We start from the raw sequence: 24,801 nt of genomic DNA, 5'->3' as shown, positions 1-24,801 counted from the left end.
AAAAACGCACCCAACCAAAAAGAATAAAAAGTAAAGATTAGACTAAAAGCAAACTTATAAACACAACACTTCCCCTCTGATTCCATAAATTTGAACAAATAGAAATCACAATGTTATTAGCATTATCTCACTATATGTTTTAGCTGTGAAATAAAAGCTAAATATTGAGTTAAAAACAATAGAGAAAATGAACTTAAGATCATTTGAAAATTATTTTCTCTAGATTTTTGTAAACTTCAGATGTTTACTATTTCTTTGGGGGGCATATTTTCAGATGGTGGAAAGAACCAGAATTGGACATACATATCTATCGATTACCAGTGTGTTACCCTAGGAAGTTACTTAACTTCTTTAAGCCTGATTTTCCCTCAGTAAAATGAGAGTTGGATACTTACTTGGCATAATTAGGAGAATTAAATAATATGCCAAATTTAACTTATTTAGCACATTGCTTAGCTCATCAAAATCACATGTAAATCTGTTTCAGTCCTTCCCCCAGCCCTTTTACTGTATGGTTATAACGCCCTTGGGTCCATATATAAATGTAACATGTTTTTAATACTTTCAACCAACATAAAATCGAAAAAAGCTTAGAGCACTGTTTTCTGCAATTATCTTTTGACAGTGACAATTTATGGAGAAGGGGTGTAGTGAAATATTATTTTAAAAGTTTCATACTAATTTAAGAAAATAATAATTTCTCATGTAAGAAAGAAAGAAGCTGCTAAGAAGTCCTAATAATCTAGTGGAAGTTATTCCTTACTCCCAATATTTTACAAAGGATAATAACTCTTGCAGCCATAAAAATGGCTTTAAATAATACATGGCACCATCTACAAACCATGAAATCCTTAATCTAAGATTCTCTTTTAACTCATATCTATATTTTTGTTTCAACTTAATAACTTTTGTTTTTTTCCTATGATTAGAAGACTAAAATAATAATGTATAATAAATTAAATAATAATACATTAGAGGGCTTCCCTGGTGACACAGTGGTTAAGAATCCACCTGCCAATGCAGGGGACACAGGTTCGAGCCCTGGTCCGGGAAGATCCCACATGCCGTGGAGCAACTAAGCCCATGGGCCACAACTACTGAGCCTGCACTCTAGAGCCCATGAGCCACAACTACCAAGCCCGTACACCACAACTATTGAAGCCTGCGCACCTAGAGCCCGTGCTCTGCAACAAGAGGAGCCACTGCAATCAGAAGCCCGCGCACCACAACGAAGAGTAGCCCCTGCTTACCACAACTAGAGAAAGCCCGTGCTCAGCAACAAAGACCCAAAGCAGCCAAAAATAAATAAATTTATTTTAAAAAATAATAATAATACATAAGAAAAAGAAAACTGAAATAAACCCATTATACCATCACCTAGAGAGAACCACTTTTGCAATACGTATTCAATCTTTTGTTTATGGTACAAAGAAAAATGACATAAAAACCTCCTGACAGCACATAATATAATGAGTTTCATAGTTTTTTTCTTATAAATTACTCAGTGGAAAAAAAAGGCAATAGGGTAAAACATCATTTAATATAAAAAGTTAGCAGGCACAGGGATGTAGCAGAATGATGGGGTCCAGGTACACAAAAATCTGATGATATAGTTTAATCCAAGGATAGTATTTAGAGTAGTTAGAAAAATGATTGAGTATTCTTTGGGCAATAATCCCAGGAATATTATTTTTTAACTGTTATTTGATAAGTATTAATGAGCCTCATTAAGCAGTTTCTCTGACAGTTTCTGAAGTACAGACATAAATTACGTCTCCAGTTAAGGGATGATCCATACATCTAAAACCATCAGATGAGCTGGGGACTCTCTGGGGAGTTACAGCACAAGATGGCTTAGTGAATTGATAATGAGATACGGAACCTTTAGGCTTTTGATTGCAAGGTCACTTGTAGGCTAGGATAAGAGTAACCAAAATCATTACTGGTCAATACCTTACGGGAGGAGGAATGGATTGCTTAGCTCATTTCAGTTTTTATTACCATTTGAGAGCCATTTGTTATCACTTATAGATCCAATGAGTGACCCTTTACCACTCAAGTTCACTTGTCCTAAGCAGGATCAAGATGTTGTTTTTCAAATCATAGAAGCAAAAAAATCTACGTGTGTCATTATTCCGGTTGTTTCTTAAACTTTCAAGATGGTTTCTTCCTCGACTTTTACTAAATCTAGGAAAATGGATTTAAAATTGTACACTAAATAGAAATACTTTACTTGGATTTTTCTAACTGGTATTCTGCTCTAAGCCAAAGATAGTTGCTTGTGTCTCTTCCAGATTAAGAAGCTGTAATGTCTTTTTCTTAGTGCTGAAAACCATGTTTGTGTGAAAATTATGCCGTTTCATCACCCTTTTTAGTTACTAACTCTGCCTGGATTGTCTGTGCTGGGCTTTTCTGCTCTTTTACTAATGCAAAGTTTGTGGGATTGTCCTGTGATATATCCGAGAAACAGATGTTTGTACTCCATGCCAAAGTCAACTGGGGTTGCTGCTGACTACTGTGTGTCGTAGTTTAAATAACCTCATACTAGATACTCTCTAATATGTCGACAATATGCTTGTATAAGAGAATGGCAAAGAGTAAGGGGAGAAAGGAGTATTAACACCAAAAAGTTAGTAGTTCAGAGGAAAACTAGGTCTTGTTTCAAACCCCGGTGTCCTGTATCCAGGATTAGAGACAGGAGTATATATCTACAATAACATAGAACCAAATAGTCACAAGGTTTCCAATTTTCCAGTTCTGAAAGAAAACATTCCATGACTGAATATTTAACAAGAACCTAATGCCACACATAGAAGTTGACAGAAAGATTAATTACACAGAGATCTAGCCTTCAGATAATGTATATAGGCCACGAGCAAATTGAGAGCCAAGAATATTCTTGCTTTATAATCTCAGCACCTAAGCGAGTACCTTACTAAAGCTGACTGAGGGTTTGGGTAATTACCACATGAATGAAGGAAGGAAGGAAGGAATGTATATGGATGGATGAACTGTTCTAGCTTGTTACTTGTATGTCTGAAAAGTTTGCTATGGAATATTTTACAGATGAGAGAACTTAACGGAAGTCTGAGAATCAGACATTTGTTGGAGTAGTGAAATCATAAATCCCATGAAGCATCTCTACTGGGAAAACAACCACAGAAAAGTCTTTGATCGATTTAGTTCTCTCTTTTCTGCAGCTGTTATATTTTGCACTACAGAAGAAGTACAAAAACTGGTCCCAGTTTATTTTCATGTGACTCCACTTTTTCTTTCATCCCTTCCTTAGTGGTAAAATACTAATCACCCCCCAACCACTAGAAGATAAGGATTAGAAAATAGAGGAAGTAAATTTCTGATTATTCATTCCATTAATTGGTTCTAATAGAAATTTGGAGAGCATAATTTAAAGTGATTTTCTTGTATACTCGCATAATTCAATAATTTACGCTTTTCTCTTTTATTATCATCGTTGAGATTAACTTCAAATAACGCTACAGCTGAAGTGTAGATATAAACATAAGGATGTATGTATATTTCACAATTCAGCCTGTGATGTGTGAAAGAGCAGAGACATTGCAGATGAGTTTTTGTTTACATGTGTACATGCGTATATGTCCTTGAACAAAATGTGGCTCTCTGGATGGGGCACAGTGGAAAGGAAGCATCACAAAGCTTTTTCTCAAGTTCCTCGTATAGTAGAAAAAAAATGTGAAACTCCTTGATTCAGCCCATCCAAACAAAATTCCATTATCAACGTGAAATTTCTCTTCAAAATCAGCAGCACGTGAAATACGAGTGAACCTAGGAAAGGAAAGTTACTTCATGTTTCTCTCATGGGTTTTCCTGATAATAATTGCCTGTGTTTTTCCATTTACCCTTAGCCTCGTCAGACACCCTTCACTGCTTCCATAGATCACCCTACCAGAGGTCACAGATCACACAGAACCTACAGAAACAGGAAATCAAACTTCCTGAGTCCACTGCAAAACACAGAAACCTGTTTCCTCTACACATCTCAAATTGGCAAAGTTCTGTCTTAGCAGATTCAGTGTGGAAGCAGCCATCGAAGAGGCTAGAAGGACTTTATCCCCCTCCCAATTTCACACGAGCTTTCTAGCTTCAAACTACTGAAATGAAAGGAGCAAGGCTATTCATCCTCCTTTCTAGTTTATGGAGTGGGGGGACTGGGCGTAACAACACTACACATACTTGGACTACACCCGAGGATGAGAACTCCTGGAACTCCCAGACCTCTGCTCCGGCTCCTCTAAGCAAAATACAAAGTCTTCAGGCGCTGCCAACCACCCAGATCCCATCAGTGGAGATGGCCATAGCTCCCGAGGCAAGCACTTCCGAGGAGAGTCTTCTGAAATCGACATTGCTTCCCTCAGAGACAAGTGCATCTCCCAAGCGTGTGAGAAACCAAACTCTCACACCCACAGGGAAGACAGAAGTGGTACTGAAGTTACAAACTCCTGCCCTCCCGACCAAATCGAGCATCAGGTTCAGTCCTAAAGCAGAGTCAGTGGTCCTTTCCAACTCCACCCTGAAATTTCTTCAGAGCTTTGCCAGAAAGTCGAATGAACAAGCCATTTCTCTAAACTCGGTTAGAGGCGTTGGAAATCGTTCCCCACGGGAAACGTACCTCAGCAGAGGTGACAGCCCTGGAAGCCAAAGAACCAGCTACCAAAAATCAAGCTTTGAAACAACTAGAGGAAAGTAAGAAACATTCTTTTTTCTTTTTCTTCCTAACTATAAGGTTTATAAGATTGCAAGCTAACAGCTGTCTTACCTCCAGAAAAGGATTTCATGTCCAAGATGAAACCAGATCATATTTCAGTGAGGTGAGGTAATTAAGTGTTACCTTATCTAAAAGGGAAAAGATGAACAAACAAAACGCAGTAATTTATTTCAATTGAAGTGGTCGAAGTTACTAATAGAGGTGCTTTAACTGGGGATAGTCGGTAACAAACTGTAACCTCACAGTGACTGTTAGTAAATTCAGATCAAGGGTAAGTTGGTCATGCTCAGAACTACACGCACAACATGAAAGAAAAAATGTCATTACAGTTAAGGTGTGAACAGGTTTAAAAACTGAAACAGCCTGCGCTGTGGAAAGCTCAAACTAAGCAGAGCTAGGTTGGAAACCTGGCTCCAGTACTGTCTAGATCCTTGACTTGAGCGAGTCAACTGATGTCCGTGAATCTCAGTTTCTTCATTTGTAAAAGACAGATATGGTATAAGGAGTACAGATAAAAATCCCAACTTTGCAGGGTTATCATGCAAGATTCAAATTAATGAGATGTGCTCAGACACACGCTTCTCACAGAATAGGTACTCAACAAGTCATCTTTTACTAGGACCATTATACTGAATTATGCCATCATTATGAATGGGTTGACTAGAACGGCCAATTTTTCAAATTGATTTTGATTTAAAATGAGAGAAAATTCAATTTGAATTGTTGAAGCAAAATAATAAGACAAAGCTGAAAGGAGTATCATTAAAGAAGTCTTTCAAAAGGACCAAAAAACAAAAACAAAACCCTGGAAAATGCGCGTCCATGTTCTATTCATTTAATGTTCAAAGTTAAACACCTGACTATATAAAATAATTCAAGTTAATAATAGCAACTAACACCTGCTATGAAAGGCATTGTGTTAACACTGTTGTTGATATAAACATGAGACACTGGGAAGTATATAAGCCAATAGATTTGTATTTATGTATTCTTTATTATTCAAATCCATTTTTTACTGTATTTCAAAGGCTATGGCATTTTTTAAAACATGAAAGTAAATTTGATTTTATAAAAACTTATTAACATGGTGGAATTTGGAACATGCCAATTTACTGTAAAAACAAATGCTACAGATTACAAAATGTTCAACTTAGGATAGATAGACTGTCTAAAACAGACATTTTAACAGATATAAATTAAACTTTCTCATGTTTAGGAACAACAGAATGTGGTCTATTAAGTAAAAAATGTAATTTATTGAGAGTCTTTTCTGAGTCATGTATAATATCATTTCTATTAATCATATTTTGTTAGACTATGATTTAATTTTTTAAACCAATTATATAGAAATCTTAGGCACTCATAGGAAATGATTTGAACCTTTTAGAGATGTTATTATAAAGGGATTTTTCAATAGACTAGTAAATATAACCAAAAGAAGGGAACAGTTGAAAGTAAAATACCAATTAAATTTTACATAGCATATAGAAAGTGGCATATGGTTGTTTCATAATTAGAACTAGTAATTGATAATTTGATGAATACTAGTTTTTAAATAAATGCTAGTTGCTTTATCCAAAGACCTCACTGTCAAAGCTTATGAACCCTTACTCATTTGATGACTGTTTATACATTGCTGGTCTCAGGGGAAACAGAATTTTTCAAACAAAAATAATTCCTGCTCCCAAGGAATGTGTTATATAAAAAGCAAGCACTAACATATCTCAGATTTTTAAAAATTCATTATATGTTAGGAGGAAACAAGATATTAAAGGTGTAACTTGCTGAGCCGAACTCCATCCCATGCATTTTCCAATGAAAAGAATCTTAAATTATTTCTAGAGAAAAGAACTAACTGTACTTAGAGATTCTACATCCTGAGGTCCTAGAGAGCTAAGGTTCTCTTTGGTAATACTTTTCTTTTCTTTTATAAATTTATTTCTTTATTTATGTTTGGCTGCATTGGGTCTTCATTGCTGCGTGTGGGCTTTCTCTAGTTGCGGCGAGCGGGGGCTACTCTTTGTTGCGGTGTGCGGGCTTCTCATTGCAGTGGCTTCTCTTGTTGCGGAGCACGGGCTCTAGGCACGCGGGCTTCAGTAGTTGTGTCACGTGGGCTCAGTAGTGGTGGCTCGCAGGCTCTAGAGCGCAGGCTCAGTAGTTGTGGCGCACAGGCTTAGCTGCTCCATGGCATGTGGGATCTTCCCGGACCAGGGCTCGAACCCGTGTCCCCTGCATTGGCAAGCGGATTCCTAACCACTGCGCCACCAGGGAAGTCCCGGTAATACTTTTCATTAAGTATTCGTTCATTAAGTAATACTTCATTAAGTCCCAGACTTCTTACTCATTAGCCATGCAATTGATAACGGTATTAGAGAAAACTTAGGTCCATCTATTATGGCCACAGTGCTGATGCAAATAAGCCTTGGTAAGGTCAAAAGAGGTCTTTCATATTTTCGTTTGATTAGCAAATAATGATAATAGCAAACACTTTATGGCATTTTTCCTAGTACTGTACTATTCCGAGTGTGTGTGTGTATGTGTATATATATGTATACACACACACACACACACACACTCGCATATTTTCAATCCTTTAATCATAACCATAATTCCATGAAGAAGATTCTGTTGCTATTTCATTATAGAGAGGTTAAGAAAATTAACTAGGGTCACTTAGCTAGTAAATCCCAGGACAAAAATTCAAACCCAGGCTGGCTGGCTTCAGAGACGTAGCTCTCAATCCGTACATTATACTCCTTCAGCAAATACAGTCTATCATCCCAACTGGGAAAATACAAGTGGCCAGTTTATTTCCCCACTTCTTAGGCTTCAGAGGCTATTCTTTGCCTCCAGAATAAATTCCAGATTTCATTCCCAGTCGGTCATACAATGCCATCCTTGATCTGGCTCCTGCCTACTTCCCCAGCCTCACCTTCTGTGACTTTCTGGCCATGAAAATTTGTAGTTTTCTAGTCCACAATATGCTGTTTGTTAAACCTATCTTTGTTCCCTGTTTGTCCCTCTGGCTAGCATGGTCTTCTTTTCCCATCACCTACTTCTTTTACACCTGATAATAATACCTCCAGGAAGCTTTCTCAGGCTCAGTTATGTGGCCCCTCTAACTGTTCATAGGGCTCTCTTTGAATTCTTCTATCACCGCACTTACAATGTTATAATTACAGTGAACTTGTGATCTCCTTGAGTTTAGGGACATATTTCCAGTGCTAGTAAGGTGTTTGGTTTACAATAAGTACACAGTATTTAACAAACTGAATGTAAAGTTTATGGATCTATATGTGAATATATAGATGGATCCTTCCCAAAGAAATATTTCTGTATAATAAAACCTTGTTGACTTGGGACAAACTCATCTTAGGTTTGGGGATTTTTTCCTTACTATTTTTGGAATTTTATAGTGGTTCTATGTAAAAGGAATACTTCTGTCAATAGAATTTTTCTGGCATATTTTTGTCTCATCTTGTACTTTCCCTCATCTTACCACCACAGGAACTCCTGGCTACACCAGAGCTGTGGTTTCCTGTCTGGAAAAGTGGGTGTTGGTCAGTGACCAAGCACTTTGAAACAGGCAGGATAAAAAGAAGAAATTGGGATTAATGCATTTAGGTATTGAACCAACATTTGCTGAGGACCTAATATGTGCCCAGCTTTGTGCTTGTGCTGATGGTAAACAGTGAAGACAAACTCCCACCTGTTCTGTCCTCACGGAATCTGCAGTCCAGTGGGAAAAGGGCATGGGGAGGAAAAACAGTACATCACAAATGCTGGTGTTGAATCAAAATGGTGAACAAACATTCTGAACGAAGTTTATGAGAGAACATAACAGGATGAGTGGTCTACCTGGAGGCTATGAGCTTTCCCTGAGAGGATAGTAGGTGAAACGAGATACTGGCATTAACTGCCTACCTAACTTCTCTCACAATCCCAACCCCTGCACACACGTACTTGAATCTTCATCTCAGTGAACGGCTAGTTCCATAACTAGAAACCTTGGGTATACCCTTTATACTTTTTCTCTCCCGGCCTTTACATAATCAGTCAAGAAGTCTTCTTGGTGTTCCCTCCAATATCCCCCAAATCTGCCAGCTTCTCTCCACCTTCACCACACCATGTTATTCTTAGCCACCATTATCTACTACTCAGTCTCTTAACTTGTCCATGTTTCCACTCTTGCCTCCACACAAGTGTGAGATCTTTCAAACTTTTTTTTATTGAATACATTTGACATAGAACATTGTATACATTTAAGGTATTTAAACTTTAATGCAGGTTAATACGTTTCATCTATTGTGATGGGATTTTATGTACTAATCAGGAAGTATGACATTATTTAAAGTTTTCAGATTTATCTCAGAGTTGTTTTTGGTTTTTTTTTTTTTTTTGCGGTACGCGGGCCTCTCACTGTTGTGGCCTCTCGCGTTGCGGAGCACAGGCTCCGGACACGCAGGCCCAGCGGCCATGGCTCACGGGCCCAGCCGCTCCGCGGCATGTGGGATCTTCCCGGACCAGGGCACACACCCACGTCCCCTGCATCAGCAGGCGGACTCTCAACCACTGCGCCACCAGGGAAGCCCTATCTCAGAGTTTTTATATCACTTTTGCCTCCTTGAAATGAAGATATAAATGAAACTGGTTAAGACATTTCTAAGGCAATGACAAAAACTACTGTCTGACTAGTAGTGACTAAAATATATCATTGATTTCAAAATATATTCCTGATTTCAGAGATGTTTTAAAACCTGTAAAATTTAGTATTTTGCTCACATGCTCAAAATCACTTTGTAGCTTTCCAATACATTTAGAATAAAATCCTAAATCCTCACCATGCACACAGGGTCCTGCTTGACATGACCCCTGCCTATCTTTATGATCTCATTTTCTACCATGCTCCAAGCTCACTCCACTCAATCTCGTCCAGCCACACTGCCCTTCCTCCTGGTTACTGACCATGCCAAGTTAATACATATCTCAAGGAAACTCCTGTTTGCTCTTGAGAGAATGCTCTTCCCTCAGCATTTAGACAAATGGCTCCTTTTCATATGCAATTTGAGCTTTAATGGCCCTCCCTCAAGTAGACCTTCTCTGACCACCCAATGGAAAGTTGCCATCCTTATCTTATCACCCTTATTGTTTCTTCAGAGCATTTATTTGAAATTATTGGGTCTATTTATGCAGACAGTTGTGTATTTTTTTTTTTTTTTTTTTAGACAGTTGTGTATTTTATATTTTTCCACAAAATACATTCTGTGAAAATAGGACCCTTGACCTTACTTACTATTATTCTATTCACTGCCAACAATAGTGCTATGCACATAGAGAGAGCTCCACAAAACTCTGTGGAATGACAGATTATTGGATGGATTTGGAGTTCACAGCAGAGATAAAGACTAGAAATATAAGTTTGGGAAATATGAGAACTATAGAAATATGGATGCTCAATTGAGGAGTTTTTCTTTCTTTCTTTCTTTCTTTCTTTAATGAAAGGGAGGGAGAGAGGGCAGAAATCAGAGCTCTTCCAGAGAGTTTCCCACTTACCTGTTTGTCATTGTATTTGATTTTGCATATAGAATGGCCATAAATATGGTAAAATGTTAATGAAAGGGCCAGAAGGGAAAAGTTGAATATGAAACAAGATGAATCCTCTATTTGCTGAGTTTATTGACTTTATTTATTTTAGAATTTCACTTGTTTATTCTTTCTATAAGCTATGTAACTTGCTTTATGTACAAATAGGTGGCTCAAGTTAAATGAATTCTTATTTCTAACATGATAAACTCTACAAGTCTTTTATTAAACCACTTGTAAATAGAAAATTTTAATTTTAAAATTTAATGGTTTAAAATTACAAAAACTAACCATTAAATTAATTCTGCTGCCTATCGTCATATGCAATTTTCTGCTTAATTCTGTAAATTATGAGGTTTTACATGTGAAAAATCTGGTCAATTAAATTCAGATGCCACCTTAGTCCATTCAGGCTGTTATAACAAAATGAGCGACTGGGTTCCTTATAAACAACAGAAATTTACTTCTCACAGTTCCGGAAGCTGGAAACCCAGGAACAGGTTGCCAGCATGGCCTTTTTCAGATTCCCGACTTCTCATTGTACTCCTACATTGTGGAAGGCATGAGGGATCTCTCTAGGGCCACTTTTATAAGGGCACTAATCCCTTATACCTAACCACCTCCCCAAATCCCCATCTCTCAATATTATCATAATGGGAATTTGGATGTCAACAAATGAATTTTGGGGGGACACAACCATCCAGTCTTTATCATTTATAGTTGGCAAAGTTCTTATCAGTGGCCTAGTAGCATCCAAGGGGATTATTCTCACATGCTGTTAAATTATAAAAAGAAATACACCATTATATTAAAGAGTATTTTTTATGTCCTTGAGAAATTAAATGTATCTACTACATTACTGCCAGTGAAAATACTAAAGTATATTCAGTATCTCGGTTTTTTTCTCATTAATCGCTTCCTTTTTTATTTGTTTGATATTTCTACTCACTGCTGAATATACATACACATATTGTATGATACATGGCAGAATTTATACAGTCTAGGTGATTAAACAAGAAATGTTTGTACACCTTCTGTTTCTTTAAATACCAAAATATTAATTTAAAAATGTGTTATTTCGGGAAATGCTAAAAGAGTCAGTTTACAGGAACAACTGGTTTAAGTACAGAATTAAGCATCACAGCACCTATTAGCTTGCCTTTCCCGAGGCTCTGTGGTCTGCACACTGGGAAAGTCTGACACCTACTGGAATAGAATTTACAATGTCCCTGAATACGTTGAAGTAACAGGATGGGGAAAAGAAACAAAAAAATACAGTTAGGTAAAATAAAACAAATTTGTGAAAAAAGTTTAATTAAGGTAACTTTAAGAATTGTTTCTTAGGTATAATGTACGTATTTTTATATCTAATTCAGTGTACCTCTTAAAAATGTACTGTCATTGGCTTTAAAACTTTGAAAATAGGTTGGATCCAAAAAGCAAACTCCATGCACATCCTGAGAAGGGGACACACTCAGCTCATTCTCCTAAAATTTTACACTGAGAAATTATTAGTAGTATTATTACTGTATGTACACAATGATTTGTGACTCTGAGGTACTATATGGCATATATCATTAAAAACTCAACTACATACTACACTGTGCCCAACATGGAAGGCAAATCAGTGCCTGACCAAAGATTTTCATTGCAAAAGTTGGTATGTAAAAGGGGTTTCATCTTAAAACCTAAATTAACCAGAAAATTAAAGTATCAGAAATTCCCCATAATCTGAGCTTTTCATGATTGCCTCTCAAGATTTGTTTCAAATATTTACACGATTCTTTTATAAAACTGATACTTCTATCCCAGTTTATATATTATATAGACTTTTGAAAAAGGATGGACTATATAAAGGTATTTACACTAAAATAAAATGAACCACAATATTTTTTTTAATTTGAAAATAGTAATTTTCTTAAGGAGATTTGTATCAAGATGGACTTATCTTTTGGACTAATAGCCAAAACTAAATATAAAAAGTCTAATGCTTTATTTGTGTGTGATTTACATATTAAAAATCTTTTTACTAAATCTAAATGCTTACTTCCAATTTCTGTTAATATTTCTTTCACACTGGGTATATTTCCTTTCTCATTTATGACTGATGAACTACCTGTAAATCCTGGTCTCTCATAATAATTAATAATTTCATCTTTTTTTTTAGTTTGATTGAAAAAATAAATATTACATAACATTTAGGAAGTATTTTTGTTCATAACTACTTAAGACTATAAAGACATTTAGTATATATTTCTTCTGAGAGCTAAGCCTCCTCATATGAATTGAACATCACCAATAATAGTCTTCTGTCATGGTTTTCTGGAACTTATTATTGACCTGATACACATAAGCAATTATGGTTAAGACGAATTTATCAGGTCATTACAGAAACAAGAAAGGAGCAACCTCTACTTGTGTACGAGGCCAAAAACAAAATGGGAGATATATACATTCATATATATAGCTATATAGGTATCTATTCCTGTTATAAAAAATCCTACTGAGCTCTCTGAATCATCTAGGCATTACCAGCAGCAGCAAGTGTTTTACATATATTAAGTCATTTAATCTCACAACAATCCTGTGAGGTAGGTAATATTATTATATTTATTGTATCGATGAGGAAGCCACATTTAACAAACAAGCTAATGGCTAATAAGTTGTTTCATTTTCTCTTGGTCCTTATTGAATCCCTAAGTTCATCTCAATAACGGGATGACAGGAAACAAAGTCAAAATGTCCTTAAATATATCATCTCCCCAAGCAGAGAATCTTCTCCAACTTCCAAGAGAAAATTACATATCATTGGCTAGTTTATGGAGGGGATTTTGCGTTTACCTTGATTTCTAGTGAATAGCCTCAGGACTTTGGTATTTTCATGCTATCGTGTCAATTCAAATCACAGGTTATGAATATAAATGTTTAAACATTGTCTTCTACGAACAGGATGACAAGCAATTTATTAATCTGTGTTCTAAGGACTAGTATAAATAAATAACATTAATTCTTAGATTGATGTCTTCTATTTCTTAAGGAAAATACTTGTCATGGTCATTATTTAAATGAATCCTTTGTTGCTTCAGTCCACTCTCAATTCAGGATAAGAATGGATATGTCTGGACCAGGGTTTGGTCAGGGTACACTTCAAATGGCAAATGACCAATTAATGCAATCTTTGTTTTTAATTTAGTGTTTTCAGGGCTCCTTGGGAGACTGGATTTCTAAAATGTTTCAACCAAAAGTACAGTGATTGTTTACTTACAATGCTTTTCTTAGTTCATTATCCACAAGACTTCAAGTTGTCTCTGTCAAAATAGAATCCTTTTCTCCCTTTTGTAAGTTCTGCAAGCCAGGCTCATGTTCATAAATAACAAAAGATGTCTGCTTTTTCTTCAAACAAATTTTTATCTATTAACTTGGAAAATCCAAAGGATCAATACAAGCTTTTTTCAGTACATGTTGCCACACAAAAGCAACAGTGTTATTACCATTAAAGAGAATCCCAAATGCAGTCTGCTGTTTGGAGTGTTCGGACCCCACGGAAAGCTCAATACTTCAAAGAAACCGCTCTCCGTTGGCCATAATCACTCTGGAAAGGTACAAAGGATTTCTAGATTTAAGCAAAATACTTGTCTGGGATCATTACATTTGCTTTTATAGTGGCCTGTCACCATTTCACCATGCTGAATTTTCTGTTTTTAAACTTCTATTTTCAGATTATTTCGTTTTAAATTTATATTTACATTTTTAACATCTCTTAATGAGCTTATTTCATCGGTGGCATAAACCTAATTACAAGTCACACCAGGGGCTCTTTGGCTGTGGATTGTTCTTCCAATTTACACTGGATCAAAGGTTGCTGGGCCATTGGCAATCTGCTCTTTTGCCTACTCAACTATTTTAGTCATGAAATGGTTTCACTATTTAGGGTTTTAAACAATCTCTGCAGGTGACACTGATTTATTCTCACAAACAATATCTTTCTGTTTGTCTATCTGTCTTTCTAACAACCATCTCTTTTCTTTTTTTTTCAGTACCCAGGGTATGCAGGGACGGTGGTATTTTTTCCTGCCTCGCCCCCGTGCCCTCCATAGTCATTCAGCCAATGCTCACGTGACAGACAATGTGTGCTTCTGATGAAGTTAGACATTCTCTGTGATTAGGATAATCAGTGGATTTGCAGGAGAAATCTACTTTTAAAATATCCCTTTATCATGGTGTCTTTATTAATTTTAAAATTTTTATTTCCTGTTTTTGCCGTACTTAGTTTCACATTATTTTGCCAAGTATCACCATGCTTGAACAAAATGTACCAACGTGTCTTTTCATGCCTTTATGGAGCTGAATCTTCAAACTTCTCATTCAAGAGAACCTTGCACAATAAGCTGTACAGTGCTCAATTTATCTGCCTTAGACAGATGAATGGCTGAGTCAGCTTTATTTGTAGAGGAACATGTGGTCCAAAGAGGCCTAAATATTCCAAAGCAGATGCTTACTAACTTCAGTGACTCTACTCTGGGGGAAGATGTGTTCCTTCTTTGTTTTTTAACATTTAGGTTGACTTTTGCGTTATTTTGATTATAATAATAATTATTTTAAGCAGCATAGAGGTCTTATGTTCTACTGATTTAGTGGTGTACATCTCATATTAATTTGAACTCATAGTGATTTGATTTTACAGTCATGTAGCATTTCCTTTAGTACTAGATTTTGTAAATCATTTCTGCCTCTACCCTCGATAAAAAACCTCAGAAAACAAACGAGAGGGAAGAATATAAATGTAACGTAACAAGGTATATATTCACAATAGGGAAAAAATGACAGAAACAGAAAAGTAGAGAGAAAAAAAATCGTGCTATAATCCAATCATTCAATCTATAGTTATTAAGAACTTTCTACAGTTTAGTATAGGATGTTTTAAAATAAAATAACTGGTATTACAACAGAAATGAGGCTGATTTTTGTTTTCCTAAACAGTATCTATATGATTTTGGATGGCTTCTACCAGGATGTCATCTAAAAATAGGTATTTTAATAAAGGCTCTTTTTGTCTGATCATGGCATTTTTGTGGCAAATGGCCTACTTTGATGTTGTTAAAGTTTCTCAGCCACTGGAGCGTGGTCAATTCATATTCCTCTACTATCTTATATGTTGAAGACAGTAAGCGTACATGGATGGACATAAACAAAGGTTTTTAGAAACGGGCTTGAGAAAAGTTATGGATACAGTATGGTCTAATTGATAAGACATGTGGATCAGAACAGCAATTCAGCTAAATCTTTCTGTAAGGCAGGATTTGTTATTCTTAATCATATCATTTAAAATTGTGCTATATTTGATACAAAATAGATGTGTACCTAATTTTACCATATGTATCCTTAACAGTGTATCGTTCACTTTTATATTTTAGCTTTATGTGAGAAAAAAATCATCGTATGTATTATTTCTGTAACTTGCTTGTATCACACAAGTTTATTATAAGTTATATTTGGGTTATTGAATATTACAGTTCATTTGTTTAACTGGTGAATAATGCCTATGTGTAAATATTTCAATGTATTTCTCCATTCTACGGTAAATGGACATTTAAACTACTTTTAGGTTTTGATAGTTATGAATAATGCTTGTTACTATAAATACTCAGATAACATGATTCCTGGAACACATGCGCAAGAGTTTCTCTAAAGTATATATCTAGAAGTATAACTGCTGGGTCAGTATACGCATGTTCATTATTACATGATATTAACACATTGTTTTTCAAAGTGGTTTTACCATATATTTCTACGAACAGTGTATATGAGATTCCAGTTCTCTATATCCTCTGAACACATGAGATTGTCAAATTCTCAAAATTTGCTTATTTGGCGACATACACCAAGAGCCTGGAAAGGCCTTTCCTAGCCTTCATGAATTGGGCCTGGTGTCAACCAGCAGCTTTAACAGAAACCCGAGGTCTGTGTGATGCAGCAATGTTGGCTGCACCTGGAAAACGCTTGAGTTCACAGGAGATGAAGGAAGGCACATCTGGGGACTCAAAGCCCACTTCTTCCTTTATAGGAAGCACCTTGGCACACGAGAGGCTTGCCCCCTCAAAGGCTTTCCCCCTTAGTGCTAGTTCTGAGGGGTTAGCCATCCCCTCTGAGAATGGAGGTTTGGAGAGAGAGAGCACGTGTGTGAGCACGAGACTCCTAAGTCACAGCTCAGTCAATATCCCAGATTTCAAACGCAAGAGCTGAGAACAGTCTATGGGTTGCAAATCTCTAGAAAAGGACCTTCCCTCACTCCCTCAAAAAGCGGAGGGAGGGGCTTCCCTGGTGGCGCAGTGGTTGAGAGTCCGCCTGCCGATGCAGGGGACACGGGTTCGTGTCTTGGTCCGGGAAGATCCCACATGCCGCGGAGCGGCTGGGCCCGTGAGCCATGGCCGCCGAACCTGCGTGTCTGGAGCCTGTGCTCCGCAGCGGGAGAGGCCACAACAGTGAGAGGCCCGCGTACAGCAAAAAAAAAAAAAAAAAAAAAAAAAAAGCAGAAGGAAATCAACCAGCCTCAAGAGGCGTGAGAGAGAAAGCAAGAATCTGAGGGTTTAAGAACCCATTCCATCTCCTAGTTCGGTTTCTGGAAAGAAGCAAGCCAATATAGCAGTGACTGTCTACAACTTGGCTATAAGAATTCCCTGAGAAGCCACTGAGGACCAAGTCTCCAAGATGACTACCTTTCCATTGGAGGTGGTTGTCAGAACTGTAGCCTACACGCATGCTTCCCAGCTGCCAAGGAATCCGTCCAAGCAGTTCCAAGACTGTAGCCAGTTTGGTCAGAGGATCCTACTAGTATCTCTCCCCCATGTGCTGAGGTGGACTTGCCTACCGCAGAGGAGCCTAGGAAAGTCCAGCCTCTGTTTCGCTCACCACCCTGAAAAACGTACCCAATAGGGAGGAGGGTGGAAGAAGTGACTGTATCCCCTTGAAGAAAGTGAAGTGGGGAGTCTGCCTGAGACTCAGAGCTGAATTTGACAGAGGATATAGGCTGAAATAATCAAGGCCTCACTCCTTTCTGAGCATGCTGGGGTTTAATCTTCATGGGAGAAGATCAAAACATTTTACCTCCCCAGCAGAGATCACAGACGAGCTAATCTAGACATCTGGGCAATTTCCACGTAGAATGCATTTAGGCCTCCATGTATCCCATGGTATTTAGCACCACCAATGTTTGTTCCTCCTGGAAAAGCTTCCTTTTTACATACATATTTACACACTTAAAAGCAGTTCAATGCCTGCTAGCTTGGCTCATACAAAAGAGGGTTAAAACTCTCAGAGGAAAGACCAAAATGTGTCCAATTGTATAAAGGCCTCTTCCCTTGCAAGAAACAGGGAGACAGCTGATTTCCTCCCATTTTTCCTCTTTTGCAAAAGAAGTCTTAATTGTAAGCTCGTGTTGTAATTCGAAGACCCATTCTCAGGCCATTTTCCCCCTGACTCTAGCCGATGTTGGAGCCAGGCAGTGTTAAAAAAGAAAGTCATTTTCTTCTTTATCGTAACTCTAGTATACCACATACAGTAGGAAGTCATATAGAATTAAGAACATAATACGTTGCCATTTATAGAATAAAAGCACGTAGCTAAAAGAGCCACATTATCAGAAAGGACAGGTACAAACTTACTGATAAGAGTTCTATATCCAGTTGATTCTTAGATATTATCTCCATTAGAAAACATTATCTCCATCTTCAAAATACTTCAACCCTCTCCAGCCACTCTCAGATGTGTTTAATACGTAAGAGAATTCTTAGTGAGATTGTTGAAAATAGCTCTTATCAAGCTTTGTCTGTGTTTTGGAAGATTTTTTTGCTTTGCTTTACAGTCGGCTAAATGTAGGCCAAGTCTGATCACCATATTTATTATTTAAACTGCAAGTAATTATACACAATTCCTCTTTGTCCTGTTACTGCCTTAACAATCTCAACCTTCCTTAAATCCCTATTTGTCTAATAACATTGGCCCACCTGTTTTATTTCTTTAGTCTCTGCCTTTCATTAACTCACTCTAAAGACACAGGTGTGCTTTTTATTCCATGCTGACCACCAATTTGGAAATAGACAATCTTTCTCTTAGCTCCCATTTCACTAATTTTACTTCTTATATTTGCTATTTATTTTTGCTGTGCTTACTCCTTAGACTGACTGGTATGATCACATGTCTCTTCTTTTCCCTTCCTGTTAAATTAGCAGGTATATCGCTGACATACCCCACTTTGGAAGGGCTTTTTCTCAGGATGACCAGAGCAAAATGACACCAAGGAGGCGTCTTGGGTGGAAATTCCTCTAACCCAGGCACAGAACATGTTCTGCAGTGGAGAGTTTTCCTGATTTACAGTCCCTCATTTCTCCTTTACCCTCTCACACAACATGGTAATCGGGGCAGGTTCCATTAAGGACACACACCTGTATCTATACCTCCAGGCGATCATATTAGGCATGGGTGAAAAACCAACCCCTGCGTAAAGGCAAGATTTCTAGTCAGGGAGCAATATCTTACCGCCTGATTCAGAGGACCCCCACTAATATCAGGTTTAATATTTTGCTACAGTCATCCGCGAGCCAACCCCTCTTAACCAATCCTAACAAAATAGACATAGACAAACATGGACAAAGAAATCCAAAGTCTTAGGACTCCATCCTTTGAGTACCTCAGCAGCTGTAACCTTTTATATTGTCTCCCTCAGGGTGGGAATCTAACCCACAATCCTGAGAAGGTTATTAGACAACTTTAGGTGCTGGCACATTTTAACAATGTTACTCACCCAAAAGACGTCTGATCCAGGTGCGGTTTCTTCTCTCAAAAGTGAAAGTAGCACCAAGGAGCCTGGAGAGCAGCAGCGGGAAGCAGCAACGCGACAGCTGACCCTCTAGACAAGTTTGGTCTGGGTGACTGCTCAGGGTGGGTGACGAGGGTCTGCTCTCTGCCAGGGGCTGTGGTGCCTTTGGCAGGTAGTCATGAGATTTACATCCCTTTGTGGTGACCAACATTGCTACCGAGCAAGGGCTCCTTGCCCAATGTGCACAGAAGCCAATACCAAGGCACCAGCTTTTGAGAAAAATAAAAGCTCTACTGCGAGATCGACCGGCAAGGAAACAGGAAGCAAGGCTCTCGCATCTGTCTTCGCCATCCAGGGCTCGGGGTGAAGTTGAGGGGGATTAGGGAAATTTCAAACTTGGAAGCTGATTGGCTAGGCTTGAATTAGTCCATATAAGCTCCCACTGTTGCTGGGAGCCAGATTTTCCTTGTTGAAGAACTTCTCATTTCATCAAAGCCTCAACACGTCTATTCTTTGAGTTCCACAGACTGAAGACTCTCGGCTCTGGGGTTATACCGCACACGTGGGTTCCTGTCTTGCGCATGCCCGGGGCTGTCTGTAAAATAACTCAAGGCTTGATTAATCAAATCCTCTCTAAGGATGCAAAACCAGTTTAAGCTGGTCAACGTTTTACATGCTGTTAAATTTAACAAGAACAATGTTATTTTTCCTATTATAAACAGTATCTCTCTTAAATTTGCTGTTAGCACATCAAACTATAACTGATCTTAACTGTATGGCTAATCTTTTTTATTAATTATAAAACATTTTATATTGATCTTCACTAAATTGATGAACTCATTCATTATAATCATTTACATATAGACTCCTTTATATTTTCTTTCTTCATAATCATATCACCTGCTGCTAATAAGTTATTTTTTTCCCTCATTTTAGATCCTTACATCATTTATTTATTTTCATCTTACTGCACATTGTTCAATGGAAGTAACAGATCTACGTCTGAGTCACTACCTCAGTCTAATATTGATATCTGCATAAGGGCAATTTTGGATTTTGACTTAGCTTATAGCTAAACAATAGAGATTCTGGTTTTAGCTCTGATTTATTCTTAATTTACTTTTATCTTACAGTGCTTTTTTTTAAAAATATCTTTACTGGGGTATAATTGCTTTACAATGGTGTGTTAGTTTCTGCTGTATAACACAGTGAATCAGCTATACACATACACACGTTCCCATATCTCTTCCCTCTTGCCTCTCCCTCCCGCCCACCCTCCCTATCCCACCCATCTAGGTGGTCACAAACCACCGAGCTGATCTCCCTGTGCTATGCGGCTGCTTCCCACTAGCTATCTATTTTACGTTTGCTAGTTTATATATGTCCATGCCACTCTCTCACTTTGTCACAGCTTACCCTTCCCCCCCGCCATATCCTCAAGTCCATTCTCTAGTAGGTTTGTGTCTTTATTCCCATCTTACCCCTAGGTTCTTCATCACCTTTTTTTTTTTCTTAGGTTCCATATATATGTGTTAGCATACGGTATTTGTTTTTCTCCTTCTGACATTTCACTCTTTATGACAGACTCTAGGTCCATCCACCTCACTACAAATAACTCAATTTCATTTCTTTTTATGGCTGAGTAATACTCCATTGTATATATGTGCCACATCTTCTTTATCCATTCATCTGTTGATGGACACTTAGGTTGCTTCCATGCCCTGGCTATTGTAAATAGAGCTGCAATAAACATTTTGGTACATGACTCTTTTTGAATTATTGTTTTCTCAGGGTATATGCCCAGTAGTGGGATTGCTGGGTCTTATGGGAGTTCTATTTTTAGTTTTTTAAGAAACCTCCATACTGTTCTCCATAGTGGCTGTATCCATTTACATTCCCACCAACAGTGCAAGAGGGCTCCCTTTTCTCCACACCCTCTCCAGCATTTATAGTTTCTAGATTTTGTGATGATGGCCATTTTGACCAGTGTGAGATGATATCTCATTGTAGTTTCGATATGCATTTCTCTAATGATTAATGATGTTGAGCATCCTTTCATGTGTTTGTTGGCAATCTGCATATCTTCTTCGGAGAAATGTCTATTTAGGTTTTCTGCCCATTTTTGGATTGGGTTGTTTGTTTTTTTGTTATTGAGCTGCTTGTAAATTTTGGGAATTAATTCTTTGTCAGTTGCTTCATTTGCAAATATTTTCTCCCATTCTAAAGGTTGTCTTTTGGTCTTGTTTATGGTTTCCTTTGCTGTGCAAAAGCTATTAAGTTTCATTAGGTCCCATTTGTTTATTTTTGTTTTTATTTCCATTTCTCTAGGAGGTGGGTCAAAAAGGATCTTGCTGTGATTTATGTCATAGAGTGTTCTGCCAATGTTTTCCTATAAGAGTTTGATAGTGTCTGGCCTTACATTTAGGTCTTTAATCCATTTTGAGTTTATTTTTGTGTATGGTTAGGGAGTGTTCTAATTTCATACTTTTACATGTACCTGTCCAGTTTTCCCAGCACCACTTATTGAAGAGGCTGTCTTTTCTCCACTGTATATTCTTGCCTCCTTTATCAAAGATAAGGCGACCATATGTGCGTGGGTTTATCTCTGGGCTTTCTATCCTGTTCCATTGGTCTATATTTCTGTTTTTGTGCCAGTACCATACTGTCTTGATTACTACAGCTTTGTAGTATAGTCTGAAGTCAGGGAGCCTGATTCCTCCAGCTCCATTTTTCATTCTCCAGATTGCTTTGACTATTCGGGGTCTTTTGTGTTTCTATACAAATTACGAAATTTTTTGTTCTAATTCTGTGAAAAATGCCAGTGGTAGTTTGATAGGGATTGCGTTGAATCTGTAGATTGCTTTGGGTAGTAGAGTCATTTTCACAATGTTGATTCTTCCAATCCAAGAATATGGTATATCTCTCCATCAATTTGTATCATCTTTAATTTCTTTCATCAGTGTCTTATAACTTTCGGCATACAGGTTTTGTCTCCTTAGGTAGGTTTATTCCTAGATATTTTAGTCTTTTTGTTGCAGTGGTAAAGGGGAGTGTTTTCTTAATTTCACCTTCAGATTTTTCATCATTAGTGTATAGGAATGCCAAAGATTTCTGTGCATTAATTTTATATCCTGCTACTTTACCAAATTCATTGATTAGCTCCAGTAGTTTTCTGGTAGCATCTTTAGGATTCTCTATGTAGAGTATCATGTCATCTGCAAAAAGTGACAGCTTTATTTCATCTTTTCCAATTTGGATTCCTTTTATTTCTTTTTCTTCTCTGATTGCTGTGGCTAAAACTTCCAAAACTAAGTTGAGTAAGAGTGGTGAGAGTGGGCAACTTTGTCTTTTCATGATCTTAGTGGAAACAGTTTCAGTTTTTCACCATTGAGGTTTATGTTGGCTGTGGGTTTGTCATATATGGCCTTTATTATGTTGAGGAAAGTTCCCTCTATGCCTGCTTTCTGCAGGGTTTTTATCATAAATGAGTGTTGAATTTTGTCAAAAGCTTTCTCTGCATCTATTGAGATGATCATATGGTTTTTCTCCTTCAATTTGTTAATATGGTGTATCACGTTGATTGATTTGCATATATTGAAGAATCCTTGCATTCCTGGAATAAACCCCACTTGATCATGGTGTATGATCCTTTTAATGTGCTGTTGGATTCTGTTTGCTAGTATTTTGTTGAGGATTTGTGCATCTATGTTCATCAGTGATATTGGTCTGTTCATCAGTGATATTGGCCTGTAGTTTTCTTTCTTTGTGACATCTTTGTCTGGTTTTGGTATCAGGGTGATGGTGGCCTCGTAGAATGAGTTTGGGAGTGTTCCTCCCTCTGCTATATTTCGGAAGAGTTTGAGAAAGATTGGTGTTAGTTCTTCTCTAAATATTTGATGGAGTTTGCCTCTGAAGGCATCTGGTCCTGGGCTGTTGTTTTTTGGAAGATTTTTAATCACAGTTTCAATTTCAGTGCTTGTGATTGGTCTCTTCATATTTTCTATTTCTTCCTGGTTCAGTCTCAGCAGGTTGTGCATTTCTAAGAATTTGTCCATTTCTTCCAGGTTGTCCATTTTATTGGCATAGAGTTGCTTGTAGTAATCTCTCACGATCCTTCGTATTTCTGTAGTATCAGTTGTTACTTCTCCTTTTGCATTTCTAATTCTATTGATTTGAGTCTTCTCCCTTGTTTTCTTGATGAGTCTGGCTAATGGTTTATCAATTTTGTTTATCTTCTCAAAGAACCAACTTTTAGTTTTATTGAACTTTGCTATCGTTTGCTTCATTTCTTTTTCATTTATTTCTGATCTGATCTTTATGATTTCTTTCCTTCTGCTAATTTTGGGATTCTTTTGTTCTTCTTTCTCTAAATGCTTTAGGTGCAAGTTTAGGTTCTTTATCTGAGATGTTTCCTGTTTCTTAAGGTAGGATTGTATTGCTATAAACTTCCCTCTTAGAATGGCTTTTGCTGCACCCCATAGGTTTTGGGTTGTCGTGTCTCCATTGTCATTTGTTTCTAGGTAGTTTTTGATTTCCTCTTTGATTTCTTCAGTGATCACTTCGTTATTAAGTAGTGCATTGTTTAGCATCCATGTGTTTGTCTTTATTACAGATCTTTTCCTGTAATTGATATCTAGTCTCATAGCGTTGTGGTTGGAAAAGATACTTGATACAATTTCAAGTTTCTTAAATTTACCAAGGCTTGATTTGTGACCCAAGATATGATCTATCCTGGAGAATGTTCCATGAGCACTTGAGAAAAATGAGTATTCTGTTGTTTTGGGATGCCATATCCTATAAATATCAATTATGTCCATCTTGTTTAATGTATCATTTAAAGCTTGTGTTTCCTTATTTATTTTCATTTTGGATGATCTGTGCATTGGTGAAAGCGGGGTGTTAAAGTCCCCTACTATGTCTGTGTTACTGTCAATTTCCCCTTTTACAGCTGTTAGTATTTGCCTTATGTATTGAGGTGCTCCTATGTTGGGTGCATAAATATTTACAATTGTGATATCTTCTTCTTGGATCGATCCCTTGATCATTATGTAGTGTCCTTCCTTGTCTCTTGTAATAGTCTTTATTTTAAAGTCTATTTTGTCTCACATGAGAATTGCTACTCCAGCTTTCTTTTTATTTCTATTTTCATGGAATATATTTTTCCATCCTCTCACTTTCGGTCTGTATGTGTCCCTAGGTCTGAAGTGAGTCTCTTGTAGACAGCATATATACAGGTCTTGTTTTTGTATCCATTCAGCCAATCTGTGTCTTTTGGTGGGAGCATTCAATCCATTTACATTTAAGGTAATTATCAGTACGTATGTTCCTATTTCCATTTTCTTAATTGTTTGGGGTTTGTTATTGTAGATCTTTTCCTTCTCTTGTTTTTCTTGCCTAGAGAAGTTCCTTTAGCATTTGTTGTAAAGCTGGTTTGGTGGTTCTGAACTGTCTCAGCTTTTGCTTGTCTGTAAAGGTTTTAATTTCTCCATCAAATCTGAATGAGATCCTTGCTGGGTACAGTAATCTTGGTTGTAGGTTTTTCTCCTTCATCACTTTAAATATGTCCTGCCAGGGCTTTCCTGGTGGCGCAGTGGTTGAGAGTCCGCCTGCCGATGCAGGGGACACGGGTTTATGCCCCGGTCTGGGAAGATCCCACATG

At 37.5% G+C, this 24,801-nt stretch overlaps 1 protein-coding gene across 2 annotated transcripts in view; it reads left to right on the top strand.

The window, feature by feature from the left end:
* Positions 1-24,801, top strand: part of MMRN1 (multimerin 1) — a 70,651-nt gene that overhangs the window by 1,980 nt on the left and 43,870 nt on the right. For both annotated transcript variants that reach the window (XM_032633478.1, XM_032633477.1), the window contains one exon: positions 3,885-4,722. In XM_032633478.1, coding sequence (XP_032489369.1) covers positions 4,136-4,722 — 587 coding nt within the window. In that variant the 5' untranslated portion in view covers positions 3,885-4,135. The remainder of the gene's footprint in view (positions 1-3,884; positions 4,723-24,801) is intronic.

This window comes from Phocoena sinus, chromosome 5 (genome assembly GCF_008692025.1).
Source record: "Phocoena sinus isolate mPhoSin1 chromosome 5, mPhoSin1.pri, whole genome shotgun sequence".
Classification (NCBI taxonomy): Eukaryota; Metazoa; Chordata; class Mammalia; order Artiodactyla; family Phocoenidae; genus Phocoena; species Phocoena sinus.
This window is presented reverse-complemented; position numbering and strand designations above follow the sequence as displayed.